Source organism: Bombyx mandarina, chromosome 13, assembly GCF_030267445.1.
Source record: "Bombyx mandarina strain Sakado chromosome 13, ASM3026744v2".
NCBI classification, from domain to species: Eukaryota; Metazoa; Arthropoda; class Insecta; order Lepidoptera; family Bombycidae; genus Bombyx; species Bombyx mandarina.
The window spans coordinates 15923855-15938918 of record NC_143220.1 but is presented as its reverse complement, the minus strand read 5'-3'; the positions used below and the strand labels follow the sequence as shown (position 1 = coordinate 15938918).

Here is a 15064-nt window from a genome sequence, read left to right as displayed (position 1 = left end):
ATTTGTATGAAGTTGGAACTTTTGCCTAGGTTTTCCGCTCGAGGCGCTGTTCCAACTGAATAAAAATTGGTGTTAACTTTTACGCTATCGAGAACGTTAAAAAACTCGCACTAAACACAGGTCGAAACTTCGATTGTTATTTATCGTGAAATTATTTTGAGTTTCGGTATAAAATACACGATGGCTTTGACTTAAATTTTAGGCGAGTAAACACTAGATACATAACTATAAATACTTACCTACCATATATAATAAGATCATAATACATAGGTATCATTGATAAAAATAAATGAGAAATACATAGATAGGTATTAATACAGAGAAACGAGAGATCACCTTAAAATGTATGTATTGATTTTATTTACAGTACACATGAGTCATGAATCTATTTTAAATATAGAAACTTGAATAATTTACGTCATGTAAGATTTGTTAATGTTGGCTATAAATAATTTTTTTCTTCTTAATATACACTGTTAAACAGAAATATATTTTTAAAACCTGCGTCTACACAACGATTTTTACTGTTTTTCGAACGTAGGTAGTGACCGAATAGAGAGGGTGGAAGTAGGCAATTAAAATACTGAAGGGGTTACGGTTGCGCTTGTGGCAATTACGACTTGCACGAGGCCATCATAATTAATTTCTGGTAAACTTCACGCTTGTAACTGCTAGCAGTCACAATTCGGGTCACAAAACCATGAAAAAGGTAGGTATGTCGGCGCTGCTAACACTATCGTGTTATTATTGCTATCACATATTTGAAATTTCCAAAAGAGGACGCATAACTGTTCCCGATTCCCGATCGTGCGGACAGTTTTTTTTTTTTCTTGTTAGCAACGTCGTCAGGCTTGAGCCCCGTAAACTCACCTACTAGTTAAGGTTACGCTGAAATAGCCTCTCATGGCTATCAGCGTAGATAGGGAAAAAAAACCCGATATTTATTTAACTAATTTACTGATTCCAAAAAAACATTATTACGTGCCTTTCCCCTTCAGCAAAATTTATAATTAAAAGACTTAAGTATATTCTGAGTCGGAAGCGCCGTGCGTGATGACAAGTTACTTCCTTTCAAGAACGATTGATCTAAATTTTTTTCACAATCACAGCCCAACTGTTGATTATTGAGACCGGATCGAAATCTCAGTTATTTTGTAGTAAAAGTTTTCCCAAATTTCAAATAGAAAACAGATATTGTTTTACGACAAAAATAGACACGATCTTCCCTAGCACATCAGCGCTCTGCTAGCATTATTTGAATCATAAAAAGAAGTGTTAATATAAGAAGAAATGGTACACGACCTGAGGACTTCAAAAATCTTTAGATACGAATATTAAACATACAACGGGTGTCTAACGACACTTCTTATAATTTAACACGCCCTTTTTTCATAGTTCAATTAAAGTTTCAAGAATTGCCTTGACATCTCATTCTGCCAGTTAAAAATAATCAGGAATAATTTATCCAATAACTAGTTAAACGTATTAAAAACTTACACACATTTTATTGTTAAAAAACCTTGCTCTCACCTTGGGAATGACAACTAATGCGAATAATTGATATCGCGTGTGTAATTAGATTAATTAATAATTTTATGATTACTTATTATTTAAAACACACAAAATGCAAGTTATACAAATTCCTTTATTGCAACAATTTGAAATTAAACACATTTATGTGTGCATTCTAAACGGAATTATGAAAATGTTACGTAATTGATAATTAAATGTAATTAAATTACGCCCACGAGAAAACTGGATGTGCCAATCTAATATAATATGCATGCAGTGCAATAAATTAAAAATAAAAATATGTTTCAAAATTGATTAAATCATATTGAATGACGAACTTGGCACAAGTAGGTTAATTTGCTTTAATAAAGTGTACTTAAAGAAGATTTCGCCTTTAGAATCAATCACCTTCTCGGATTCTAGTGTAGGTAGTAAGTAAAAAAAAACAAATTCATAAAAATGTCTAAAATACAAAATAGGGTCTTTTTACGTTTAATTTTATTATAAGTCTCTAGTTTTCGCAGTAATAAATACAAACGTAAAAGATATATTTTATTAATATATTATGTACTTGATGGAATTTATCCCTGAAGCAATGCATTTTCTCTACAACAAAAGGAAATCTATACCACGTGGTTCTAGTAAAATTGTTAAGATTTTAAAGATTAAGATTAAGAAGTATAAAAACTAAATTTATTTACTGAAAGTCATTAAAATTGCCGATTAAATTGCTTAAAATTAAATTGCTGAGTATTTTTTTTAATATTAGGTACGAGTCGACAGAAACTTTACTTGAGCCCGAGTACTTATTAATTAAAGTTTGATGTAGTAGGAACAATAGGGAAAGCTACACAAATATAATAAAACTAAAATAGAAGAAAGCTTTTTCTTATTGCCATAGGAGACAAAGGCATAGCTGAGCCGCTAAACCTAAAGTTTAGGACTCTTCAAACCTCGTTGTCATAGCGCTCGAGCGAAGATGATTCCAGAACTGAATAGTATGTGACATGTTAGATTTACTAAACATAACCGGTCTTTTCATTTCTTCTACACGCTTAAATCTAGCAGATATATTTTTATTCTCAAAATCCAAGTGCAACATCAACAATAAACACGAGCCGCATTCATATCTTATTTCCCACAGGCGACCGCAGACATACCTATACAGCTATTAAACGTATGTATATGTGTATTATCATCTTACAGTGGGAACTGAGAACTGATACCTTACTTAAGCAGGATGTAACTTCGTGAGTAAGCTTAAACTCATCGATCTTGCTTTTATTAAGAAATCAGTTTCATTTTAAACGGAATTTCAACGTTATTTCTTCGTGTCGGATCTCTTGTGCAATTGTGGTCAATCATAGAATTACTTCCGTTTTATGCAGGGCACAACCTTAGGCTTATGCAGCCGGAGTAATAACGACCCACAACAATAAATTGTGAAAAAACTATTTAATCTATACCCGTACTTTTTTTACCATTTATTCTGTGAGAGCCGCCGGTCAAACTTTGTAGACTTTGTAGTCGTCGTGGCCTAACGGATGAGACGTCCGGTGTATTCGTGTTGAAGCGATGCACCGGTGTTCGAATCCCGCAGGCGGGTACCAATTTTTCTAATGAAATACGTACTCAACAAATGTTGACGATTGACTTCCACGGTGAAGGAATAACATCGTGTAATAAAAATGAAACCCGCAAAATTATAATTTGCGTAATTACTGGTGGTAGGACCTCTTGTGAGTCCGCGCGGGTGGGTACCACCGCCCTGCCTATTTCTGCCGTGAAGCAGTAATGCGTTTCGGTTTGAAGGGTGGGGCAGCCGTTGTAACTATACTTGAGACCTTAGAACTTGTATCTCAAGGTGGGTGGCGCATTTACGTTGTGGATGTCTATGGGCTCCAGTAACCACTTAACACCAGGTGGGGTGTGAGCTCGTCCACCCATCTAAGCAATAAAAAAAAAATAAAAAAAAATAAAAAACTTCAATGTTAATTGATGAAGAAAAAAAAACGACAACAAAGTTTTTATATTTATGCAATCTGTAAATAAAATTCCGAATCATCAGTAGTCAGGGTATTTTGTTAATTCATTTCCCGCCAAAAGCTTTAACCTCACTGCCTTACCACCACATAATATTTTAGGCACATACTTTTGCCAATACGTATTTTCAAATAATGTTTTGTGCACGATAAATTTAACGATTTACAAAATTTCATAAATTTTAACAAGTGGGTTCCTTTTTTTTTTAACAACCTTCAACTTGTGATGATTCTAAGTTTGTGGAAGTATTTTTTTTATTTTCTGGCCGGGGGCCGACCCTCCTACGAGGTTCTCGCGCCTAGCAATGTGCAGAAGATCTGCAGATCTGCAGATGTTGGAAGCAGACTGCGGGCCCGTTAATATTTTAAGGGCCCTACCGCACTAAACTCCCCTGCACTCTTACATCCGACGTCTGATCTCAGAACCCGGTCAGAGTAGAAGGGTTCCCGCGGTCAACACTACAACCAGACTCACGGCGCCACTCCGAGGACCGTCGGGTTGTCGAGGCGATAGTCCGCGGTACGGCGGCCCTGCCAGACCGCCCGGGGGATGCCGTTGGTGTTCCGGGATACCCCACTGGGTCAGAACCAGCCTGCCAGGTCAGAACGCGATACACCGCAGACGTGCAAATCCTCAACCCTGCATGTTTACAGCCAATGGAATTGAGATTACAACCACACATGGCAATATTCACGTTAAAATGTTTATAGAACACCTAACACCAGGTTATCGGTGAGTTCGCAATATCTAGCGCAATAGAAATAGCCTATAAAACCTAAAAATATATAGCCTAAAATAAAAATAGTCAAAAAACGTTTTTAACCAAACTCCTCGATATTTCCTTGAACCGTTAATTTAATTTTAATATTCTACAACACCTCGATCTACAAATCTAAATTTACATTTACGATAACATCGAAATGACGTTAAATATTTACATAAAACTGGCCCCCATAAATAAATTGCATACGTTGAACCACACTAGTAACATGAAAATGTTTTATATTCCGTAGCGATCGTGTTACCGCTGGTATTAGTCACTTTCCGGCGGGCATGACGTCACGGCGCGGAGTTATGGTTATTTGCAGATGGCATCCGCTGAGCTATTGTTTTCACAATCGTAACACTGTAAAAGCAGTAATTTCTGTTGGTAGTTTACAATACACATTTCCTTGCGTACTTTCTTTTCGACGTTTAATCAGAATGTCTGGATTGCCATGAAATAGACGCTTAACTACACAACTAACTCACTACACAAAACATCTCAATAAAATAATAAGAATAATAGCATTTTTAAATCTTATTAAGAAGCAGAATTGCAGCAATAAGCGGCTTCTGTTTTCGCTTACACAAATACTAAATTTTAGAACCAGCAGAAGTCAACTTTTGGCAATTGTGGTAATATTTTTTTTTTTTTATTCATTCAATTCTAGGTATTTAATATTAGATCAGATTTGTTCTGTAATTATGGCTATTATTGAAGTTCATAATGATAGATCAATTTTTTTCTATCATGTGTTTTCTTTCTTTATTTTCTAATGTAATTATTGTCTAATGGTAGTTAATAAAATAAAAAAGTACGTTTTTATTTATTTTATTTGACATCTAAAACATTCGTAACAACTGTTTGTACTAAAATATAAATGTGTATCAAGTTAAGCTGTTAAATTGGTGTATTTCATTAATATCCTACTTATCGCTGCTATTAGCAGGTGGCATTAAGCAAAATGGACATTTTTATATATAAGACACTTTCCATTCGTCGTTGTCATAGCCGATTATTCTTAAAACAATTCACAGTACTTTCAATACTACATTGAACACGCGTTAGCTCATTTTATAGTTGGAGCTTGATGGCGTAAGAAACTAATAAAATATGAATAAAATTTTCTTCAAACCATCTGAATGGATTGAGAATGGTACATTATAATTCATTTTTGTTACAATCACGACAAATAATTATACCAACTTCAAACTCCACTAGCACAGTGAAAGCGAATGTCACTAAAGCAACATTAACACGCAGACCGTGTCCCACAACGCAAATTGGAATACGCAAAAACATTAATTGACAGATTACAACGAGTATGTGGTGTTAATAAATTTTGAGATTCACTAAAATAAGATTCTAAATAAATAACGCCGATTTTTTTCTTATTTTAATTTATAAACGTAAATTAAAAATAAATTATTAACAGTTATGGAATATCTGCTGCCTCAGTGGACTCGTGGCGAATGATGAGACCGCTCAGTGCTTCTGGATAGGAATGTTCCTGTCCGTGATGGCGAGTTGTGGCAAGGGCGCTTCCACGGTAAGCACACCGTCCCGGGACAGCGAAGACTTAATGGCCTCAGGATTTGTTCCCTTGGGCAACAAAAACTCCCTGTTGTATTCTCTGTACACAGATTTCGTATCAGATTTCTCCTCGTGTTTGGCGTGGACCTGAAATCATCACATAAATCGGTATTTAAAATTCCTGTCTGTTCAAGATGACTGTGTTTCTTGACCCCGATAAAAACGAGAGCTCCGGTGCACAAAACGAATCTATATTGTTGGCAAGTTGCCTGCGCTGTGAATGTTATGCGAGCCAATTTCTATGTTGTGTACATAAATAAAGACTGATTTCAAAAATGTAACGTTTTTTTAAGCAAAACATAAATTATTTTAAAGTATAAAATACACCGCAGTTATGACAAAAACAAATAAAAAATAAACTCTATCATTGGTTGTCCTCAAAATACTGGGTAATAATACCTATACGTTTTGAAAATTTTAACATTTCCTCATAAGAATCTATATCTGCTGAGTGCATCATGCGTAATGTGGCCAATATCAGTCAAATCGCTGAAAGCAAACGGCTTAATACAGTTGACTGCGATTTTATCAGATACGAATGATATTTACCAGTAATTTGTTGTCGACAGTCTTAACAACGATCTCTTCGGGAGTGTACTGGCTGACATCAAAGCGAAGCTTGAGAGTCTTGCCGTCACCCTCGTCTTGAATGAGCGGCGAGTTTAAGCTATCCCAGTGACTGGGCTCAGCAAGCTGTCTGCTGTCACTGTGCTGTGAAGATGTCGTCGTGCTGTAAAAATTCAGAGACAACGCTAAATAAAGATTTTATTGAACATAATATATGACTTAACGTCTTCTCGCATTAAAACTGTATAATCAATCTCAAAACTTACTAATTTTACAGGAGAGTGTTTTAAAGGTTTATTAACATGTGATATTTTTAATATTACTTAATGATCTTTGCAACATTTATTTTTTATTTTTTACCAATTACATTATCTGTCTTTTAAAGTAAGATAAAATTATGTATTAATTTTGTTAATAGAAGTCAAAACAAAGTTAAACTAAAAAAAAACTAAACTACGCTCTTTTGACAGTATTTATGAGAAAAATACTGGTGATACCAAATGATTCCGTATATTAACTCAATTTCGAATATTTTTGGAAATTGTACACTTTTAATGCGAAAAGACGATATATGAAATAATTTTATTCTCATACTTATAAAATATTCTAGAAATGACAAGCATCTAATTAAAAGGAAGTTTCGAGCGCAACAAACAGTAATACTATATTGATCTGCATAAAAGTAGTTCATATTCAGGTAACTGGCCTTCGAGTAACGTTAGTGAAGTGAGCAATCCATTATGTTCGGTGTGGCTCGGTGAATTGTTAAATAATCATAATTGAACTATATAGGTATGTTCGTTGTAACTATTAACGTGGCTTAAAGGTCGCTATGCCCTTGAAAACTTGTGATAAAACAAAACTCGCTTCTACACTGCATTTGAATAATAATACTGTGCATAGCATTTTCGTTGGTTTTCACAAGTCGTCGAAATTAATTTGATTAATTAAAAGAATTTAAATGAAATGGATTTGTTTTAAATTTAAATCTTATTATCTATGAAATACGTGTAAATTAAGATTGGTATACATGGCCTTAATTATAAAAAAAACGTAGATTTATTTAAATTCAACTCATGTATTTTTTAATACGCGTATGGAAATATGAAAGCTATTAAAGTAATTTAAAGTCAGCTTGTAATCTAAGTCTCATGTGGCGTGCAAAACGAAACATTATTCATTTAAGTCCCTCTAACGTACGTTTTATCAAAAACATCACATCGGTGGTACAATATCACTAATTACGTAATGATTAACCAAAATTATATCACGCTACACTACAAAATATTTGGTAAGCACTCTCAAATTTTCATTAAGTATTGAGGTGCTGTATATGATAAAATTAATGATGCTGGTGATCGAACTACTGTTCTGGATTATCTTTACCACATTCGAAGCTTGAAGTAGAAAAGAGACAATGTTAATTGCTCTGGAGTACAGGTGGACCAAATAACTCACTGTTGGGTCCAAGCGCATACAAGTACAGAGGTTGGTCGAGAAAAGGCCTGACGATCAAAGGCTTTATATAATGATAGCGAAAATCGGATCCTGGCCACTCAGACGTACTTTCCCGTCATCTGTGCACAGGGTAGAAATATAACGAAGACGACCCGATTATTTTCAGTCTAAGTTTCACCCAAATTCATATTTTGAGTACTGACTTTGGGCGGTTTTACAAGAGTGGGTTTGTACAGCTTTGCTTTTCTGACGCGGATTAGTCCGATTTTTAAGGAGGTATGCAAAACATTTTTCCTGTGCACTGATATATTACTAAGATTGAACAAACTTACCTCCAACATTTTTAATTATATTCCAAATATGGAAATAAGTTGTAATACATTAGTATGTTTTAGTCAAATTTGTAATTGTCTGACAACATTGAAAAATCTCGCAAAATCTACAAGAATTTAAATAATCTCGGTGGTGACGCGTTGTTGATAGTACCATAAATGATTGGTATTTTTTCTTGATAATAGAATTCAATAATCCACATAGCATTGGATCAACAATTGAAATGGATAATGCTGGATATTTTCAATTGCATTTTAGCTTTTCGTTTTTTTATGTAAGTATAAGTAATTGATTATCAAGCGTGATGTCATGTTCGTGTCATCTGTGTAGCCGCAAGGTCGTGTCAACAAATAATGAGATCATCGATATTAGAGTGAGCAAATAATAAAACCAATGTATTCAGTTATCAACCGTGGGAGACATTCAAACCTGTGATGAACCTGTATGCCTACATACTATTACATAATCATCTCCGGGCATGTTGGAAGTAGCGAATATTCTACGTCGTATTACGAAAGACAAAACTAGAGCATTCGTGTTCTCTCTGGAACAAAACGTGCCGTAAAGTAAAATAAAATAATCTAAAATGTACATAGGTATGTAAGTGTGTGGATGGCTTCAAAAATATTTTATTTACCCAACTATTACTAACCTCCCATATTTCTTTTTATAATTTCATACTATCTCTGTCTGGGAATTTGAAAATGAGAAAATAATGATTTATTATTATTTACTGGAGCACCCGAGCCTTAGATGTAATTAAAAACGCGTATTTTACGATTTCTGTTACTTCGGGTGTCAGTAGCGACTTAAAAATTTATAAAATAGATTCAAGATTAAACCATAACTAGTTTTAATTACATTACATAGCATTGTGGTTTTAATAGTCGTTACATTCTCTGTCATAGCAATCAAGAGAAACAAAAGAATTAATGAGTGCCGTTGCAGCTGTAGACATTTCAAATTAAAACTTCTCATACTTTAACTTATATGCTACATGTTTTATTTTGTAAAATAAGTACTGTCGGATTCTATTTATCTACATATAGATAGAGAATATTTTTAAAAACAATTTCCCTAATCTACATTCCAAAGTAAAATATAAGCTACTAGCGACCCGCTCTCGCTTCGCTTCGAAAACTGTAATTTATTATTGATTTCTCCACTATTTAATGGATGTTATTATACATATAAACCTTACTCTTCAATCACTCTATCTATTAAACCGCATCAAAATCCGTTGCGTAGTTTTAAAGATTTAAGCATACATAGGGACAGATATAGGGACAGAAAAAGCGACTTTATTTTATACTATGTAGTGAAGATACAATTTCAATTACTACAAGCAGAAAAAGAACATCGAGGTGCATGCGTTTATATTAATGTTTTACATATGCATATAATCTAATAATTTATTTACATTTAAGATTATAATAAAATATACATAAAATTAAATAATATACAATTACCTCTCAGACGACTTAGTTACTCCTCCAGAGGAGACAGATTCGAAATTGTAAGACATGCAACAAGCATTATATGCTGTTAGTTTCACTGTATTTATCTTTTCGATTTGATACGAAACGCCGATGGACAACTGATAATGATACAAACGAGTTCAGTGACATTTATGAAAATGCCGTTAGTAGATATGTGATACGTGAGATACTTCAAATGAAAATGTTCCATCCGATCTAATAATTCAATTCCCTTTATTAGCAGTCTTTCTTTTTTATTAACAAAGCAGGGAGTAAAGAAAAATTCCTCGTTTTGTCCATCACAGACGATGGCCATAAATAGACTATAAATTGAATAGGTTTATTGCAAATGTTTTAGTAGAATTTACGAAATTGAATAGTCTTTAATACTTTTTCAGCTAAAAACCTATGTTAAACTGACAGTATAATTGATATTTATAGATATATAATTAATTCACAAAGAAGTAAAGCTAGCGTAAAGTATAGATATGATTATCAAACACGATATCGGTAAAAGGTGTTTAAAATTATTAAACAAAGCGATAATTATTTAACAAATACGATTATAATATTTAAATTTTACAAAGTTTGTATAAAGCATAACGGTCCTTCGGGTGTAAATAGATATTTAATAAAAATACCTACATAAATAACATATTAGCCATTATACCATACTCCAATTAAAGCAAACAAACGTAGCGAGCTTTCTACCAACTTTTACCAAAACGTTGTTCTAACTCCGTTGCCATGGAACGAGGTAGCACACAATCGTGTCAACGTAATTTAATTATTCAGGATCTTTATCGTAAGCAACTGTCACTATAGCCAAATAAGACAAACAGTTCACCTTTTAAGACAACTACCCACGCAGTATTACAATCATCTACTCGATCAAGACGGCATGGGCGGACTTGTTCAAATGCAATACCCACACTTAAAAAATTACTAAGTATCTTTCCAATGAAACCGTGAATGTAAAATTTTAGCTACGCATTCAAAGAGATCATAAATCAATGTTAACACGTAATGCTTGTTTTCCATTTAGATTTACGCGAATTTCTCAAGTTTTCCGCGGTCATCTATACTTTGGGTAGTGCAACGTTGAGTGAAGGTTGGTATTGCATCACAAAACTACAGCTGAAACAGCCCCGACTTGCTCCAAGTGGGTCATGTGGTCAAGCTATTAACATAACTTCAATATACTCCTGCAAACAACTTTGGTCATGCCCACACTCGGCGTTAAAATTATTCGTATCGAACGGACTTTCACGTTAAAAACCCGAATAACTGGCGATTAAATTTGAACCTTAACAAAACATAATAGTTCAACATTGATCTGTTTTAGTGAAAAGATAAAGTAATCGTAAATTTAACAATATTCGAACATTTTAGTCATAACTACCTACTGAATAAATAAGTAAATGGTCAGCTCTGAAAGAGTGAATAGCGGCAGCTGAGTAAAAAGGTCACTTTTCAATATATTGATACTTTTTTACTATCACGATTCTACATTAAAACCATTATCAGTGTGGATGCTTGATCTCTGCTACTTACCGGTATCTGTAATTTTATTGATAATGTTAAATGGATTAGATATCAGTTAAAAAATTATGATCTAACAACAAGTTACTTGAAATTGTTTATCTCGGAACAATCGAGAGCCGTAGGTACGTGTTATGTGCGGCGTCTTGTTTGTCCTTTCGTGCATTTCTTAGTTTTAGCAACAAAATTTTACGTGTTGTAAGCCGCCGCAGCCGGCGCTATTTCTATTTATGACATCATCCCGCGTCGGGCTTACGTATCGCTGCACGCTTTAAATGGAGGCGAATAAGATGTCTGCAGTTGATGCCGTTCCGGACCACGGTTGCGGATAATGCCCTTAGGGCAAAGTAAACTTTCTTAAACGAAGATAGGCGGTGGTTATCGAATAACCCAAGTACCCAACTTATTAAATTAAAAAGATACCGTGTCAGGAGTTCAAGGCTGGCGTGCTAAAGTTATAATAAAAAGATGAAATTGTCAATGTTCGACGTAGCAACACATTATTTTAATGTTATTTTTATTTTTCCTGCTAATTGTGGGTAACTTTGTCACTGTAAAATATTGAAAACTAAATTATGTTTTATAAAATATTCATGTATTATTTTAAAATATATACCTAGTTGTGCTCTTGAAGAAATTGTTGCTTTCTCTGTTCATGAGTTCTGATCTGAATTTGCTCATTTCTTCTTCCATCTTCCTCATTTCGGCATCGAAGCGCTCTCTGATGCTTGAGAATTCTGTATCGATAACCGAAAAATCACCAAGCTTGATGGGGATATTTCTCTTGAGACCACTGTCAGCCATTTTTCACGTTATTTGCCGCGTGGAAATTGTAGAAACTAAACAAACACTGAAACGTTCTCGCGTAAACACGTTTCACTGGAATAATACGCACTCGACGGCTGACAAGACAGTACTGATCATTAGTCGTCCACTGTAGACTCGACGCCAGGGGGCTTGCGCACTGTTTTAAATAGCCTCACGTTCGAACGCCGTCGCGGAGTTGCTCCGCGTCACTCGGCATTCGGCCCACACTATGCCTTCTCGCTCATTCCACGTCTCCTCATACCTCACCTCGGATACCCATCCATCCATGATGATGCAGACTGCAGAGACGCAAAGATGCGATGGCGGTATCCACCGCGTAATGGATTTGATGAATCATAGTTTCATTTCGATTCATGTGTCCACTTAAGGCAAAACGAAACCACAAGAGATACACTTATTCATTGTGATATTTTTAATGACTGATCATATCATTCACAAATGGAGCAGTCATGCAAATTCCTAATCGAATATGTCTTCATACTCCATTCTGCTTGATACCTAATTAAATAAAGGCTTAAAATTATTATTTGTATTGTTTTTAATTACAGATCAAGATAATATACAACTAGTAAGTAAACTTTATCGAACGTCTAATAAGACCGTTTTTTATTAAAAAAAATTATATATGTAGGTACGTTTACTTTCACATCACAAGATATTGAAACAAAAATTTTTTTGACATCTATGGCACATTCATACTCAGTTCATGTAGGTAGTGTGTAAGGGGTGCTTGTAGAAAATCCTTGAAGGAATCCCATTATTTCCCTTTTCATCAATCGCGCCCAAAGATTAATTTTGCGACGTGCTATCCGCGTATACAAAGACCTTTCCTAAATTATGCTTCCTCGGTTTTTTCCCATGAGGTTAAATAAGAGCCCTTCATGTCCACGAGATATAGTGTCATTTAATGGGACCCTATGCTAAGCCTTAAACCACAAAAAATAAATAGTAATGAAAAGAGTAAATAAACCTAAATAATGGAAACATTTTGAATATTCTTTCTGATTTTTACGTGTAGTAATTTATAAATAAAAAACCGCAATACCTACTCTAAAACAAAAATTAAACTACTTACCCACTTTCTTCATCATCATTACAATTTTTTACTTTATTAATACTCATTGTAGTACATTTTACAAAAATTACAAAAAAGATTGAAATGAAAACCCATAAATATCACTTCTTAATAAAATGTGCTTTGTTATCTTTAACAGCGATTTCGGCCTGTCGCATTTGATATGAGTGTCTGATGGGCATTGTTCCGTTGGTTAGTGACCATACCAAACTTTAAGCGCGGTCGTTATCCTAGTCAGAGAAATTTGGTCTTCAACGTTGAATGTTCTTCTTTTTGTCTCCTGTATTTTCGGACATTGTAGGACAAAAGTTCTAGCTTGGAACGTTGAATGTGGAAAATTATTTATCAAAGTTAACATAATAATATTGCATAACATATCATGACGTGGTTGTCTGAAATTTGGTCTAAAATAACAACTGTTAACTATTTAACTAGCAGCCTTGAATGATTCACTACGTAGTCATGCGCTGAAGACAAAAAGTTCCAATTATGTCAACAGCTACCAGAGTATTTAACTACAACAGTGTGGGTGTAGCTGGCTTTAAAATTCTGACCTTCACTGTTAATAATACTAACTTATACTTTATTATTTATACTTATAGAATAAAATACATTAACGTATTATATTTACATGAAACTCATTAATACATAATATACACATATATACAGAACAATTCTTTTCCGTATATACAATACACCCACACATTCAGAAAACAATTTTACCCAGACTCCAAATTTAGTATTATTAGGCATATTTTTAATAAATGTTATCTTTCACAATGACGCTGACTTCTACTGAAGCTCCGTATAAGATGTGAGGGTATGTCATATGTCATAGTTGGACGCGGCTAGGCTGAAGGTGCATACACGTATTATTAAGGTTAATAGACCGGAAAGACCGGACCGGAATTTTTATGGTCTATTATTTTTATATTTTGCGCGATATTTTCACAGGCGACGACTTGTTTGTCAATTTAATTTGATAATTCGTATAAATTAGATGCTGAAGTTTCTTCTAATTCAAATGCCGTTTCGATTTTTTGCTCATATAATTAATTTGTTAATGGTTTTTAGGAGGTTGACATTAGCTTTCCTATTTTGGCCACATAAGAGCAGATGTGGGTTGTTATTTTTTATAGGTAGGCGGTTGTTCTTGAAGCCACGCAATGCCTAACGCAATTATTTAATGTGGCTTGTACGCCTAGTCTGAATTTAAAGCTTTATTACGATTTATAATCATGAATATTGAGATCAATGAGAAAAATATTAGTTGAAAAATACAAACTTTTTTACGCAGTAATATTTAGTTATTGTTATGTTAGCAAAGAACGTGCTTGGTCACGTAGGGACTGATTGGAAAGTTCGTGAGTGCGATAAGACGTGGGTTCATTAACACTTGACTTTAATTATTAGGAAGTATATACATACATAGTTGCAATCAAAACGAGGATTGCAATTCTACGCAATATGCAAAGAAAAATTCCATTCACGATATAACCAGCGACTATTTTGGAATGGAAAACGTGGCTTACGTTTCAATAAGGACGGGTGAACGACCACTACCAATTAGGATTCAAACGAGTTTATGACGTAATCAAACTATATAATAAAATCATAGAAGCACACAAGTGGACGCGTTGTGGAAAATGTAGGATAGGAATTTGAAAGAATACGGTAATATTTTAGTATAGTCGATCCTACTGCTTCTAGAGCCCTTTTCAATAGGAGTGTGGTGCCCAAATTGGTGTCAGTGAACCTCAGATGAAGTTTGATCGTCAACGAATTAAACAGTTATGTATAGCGTCAAGAAAATCATTTCTTTCGTTCAAAATGCGAAATCACAGACATATTTACCGATGCAATTAAATATAA

The 15064-nt window shown here is 34.2% G+C and overlaps 1 protein-coding gene across 2 annotated transcripts; it reads right to left on the bottom strand.

Moving 5' to 3' along the window:
• Window positions 1–5133: 5133 nt before the first annotated feature.
• Hsp21.4 (heat shock protein hsp21.4) lies at window positions 5134–12434 on the bottom strand. Of its 2 annotated transcripts, XM_089732388.1 has the most exons (4): window positions 11906–12301; window positions 9739–9792; window positions 6461–6641; window positions 5134–5998 (listed from the first exon to the last, which is right to left on the bottom strand). In XM_089732388.1, exons 1-4 carry the CDS (start codon window positions 12091–12093, stop codon window positions 5804–5806), a joined length of 618 nt encoding a protein of 205 aa, XP_089588514.1. In that variant the 5' UTR covers window positions 12094–12301; the 3' UTR covers window positions 5134–5803. The 2 variants fall into 2 exon arrangements, with proteins under 2 accessions (XP_089588514.1, XP_028032837.1); XM_028177036.2 differs by lacking the exon at window positions 9739–9792 and having other exon boundaries at window positions 11906–12434.
• Window positions 12435–15064: the final 2630 nt, after the last annotated feature.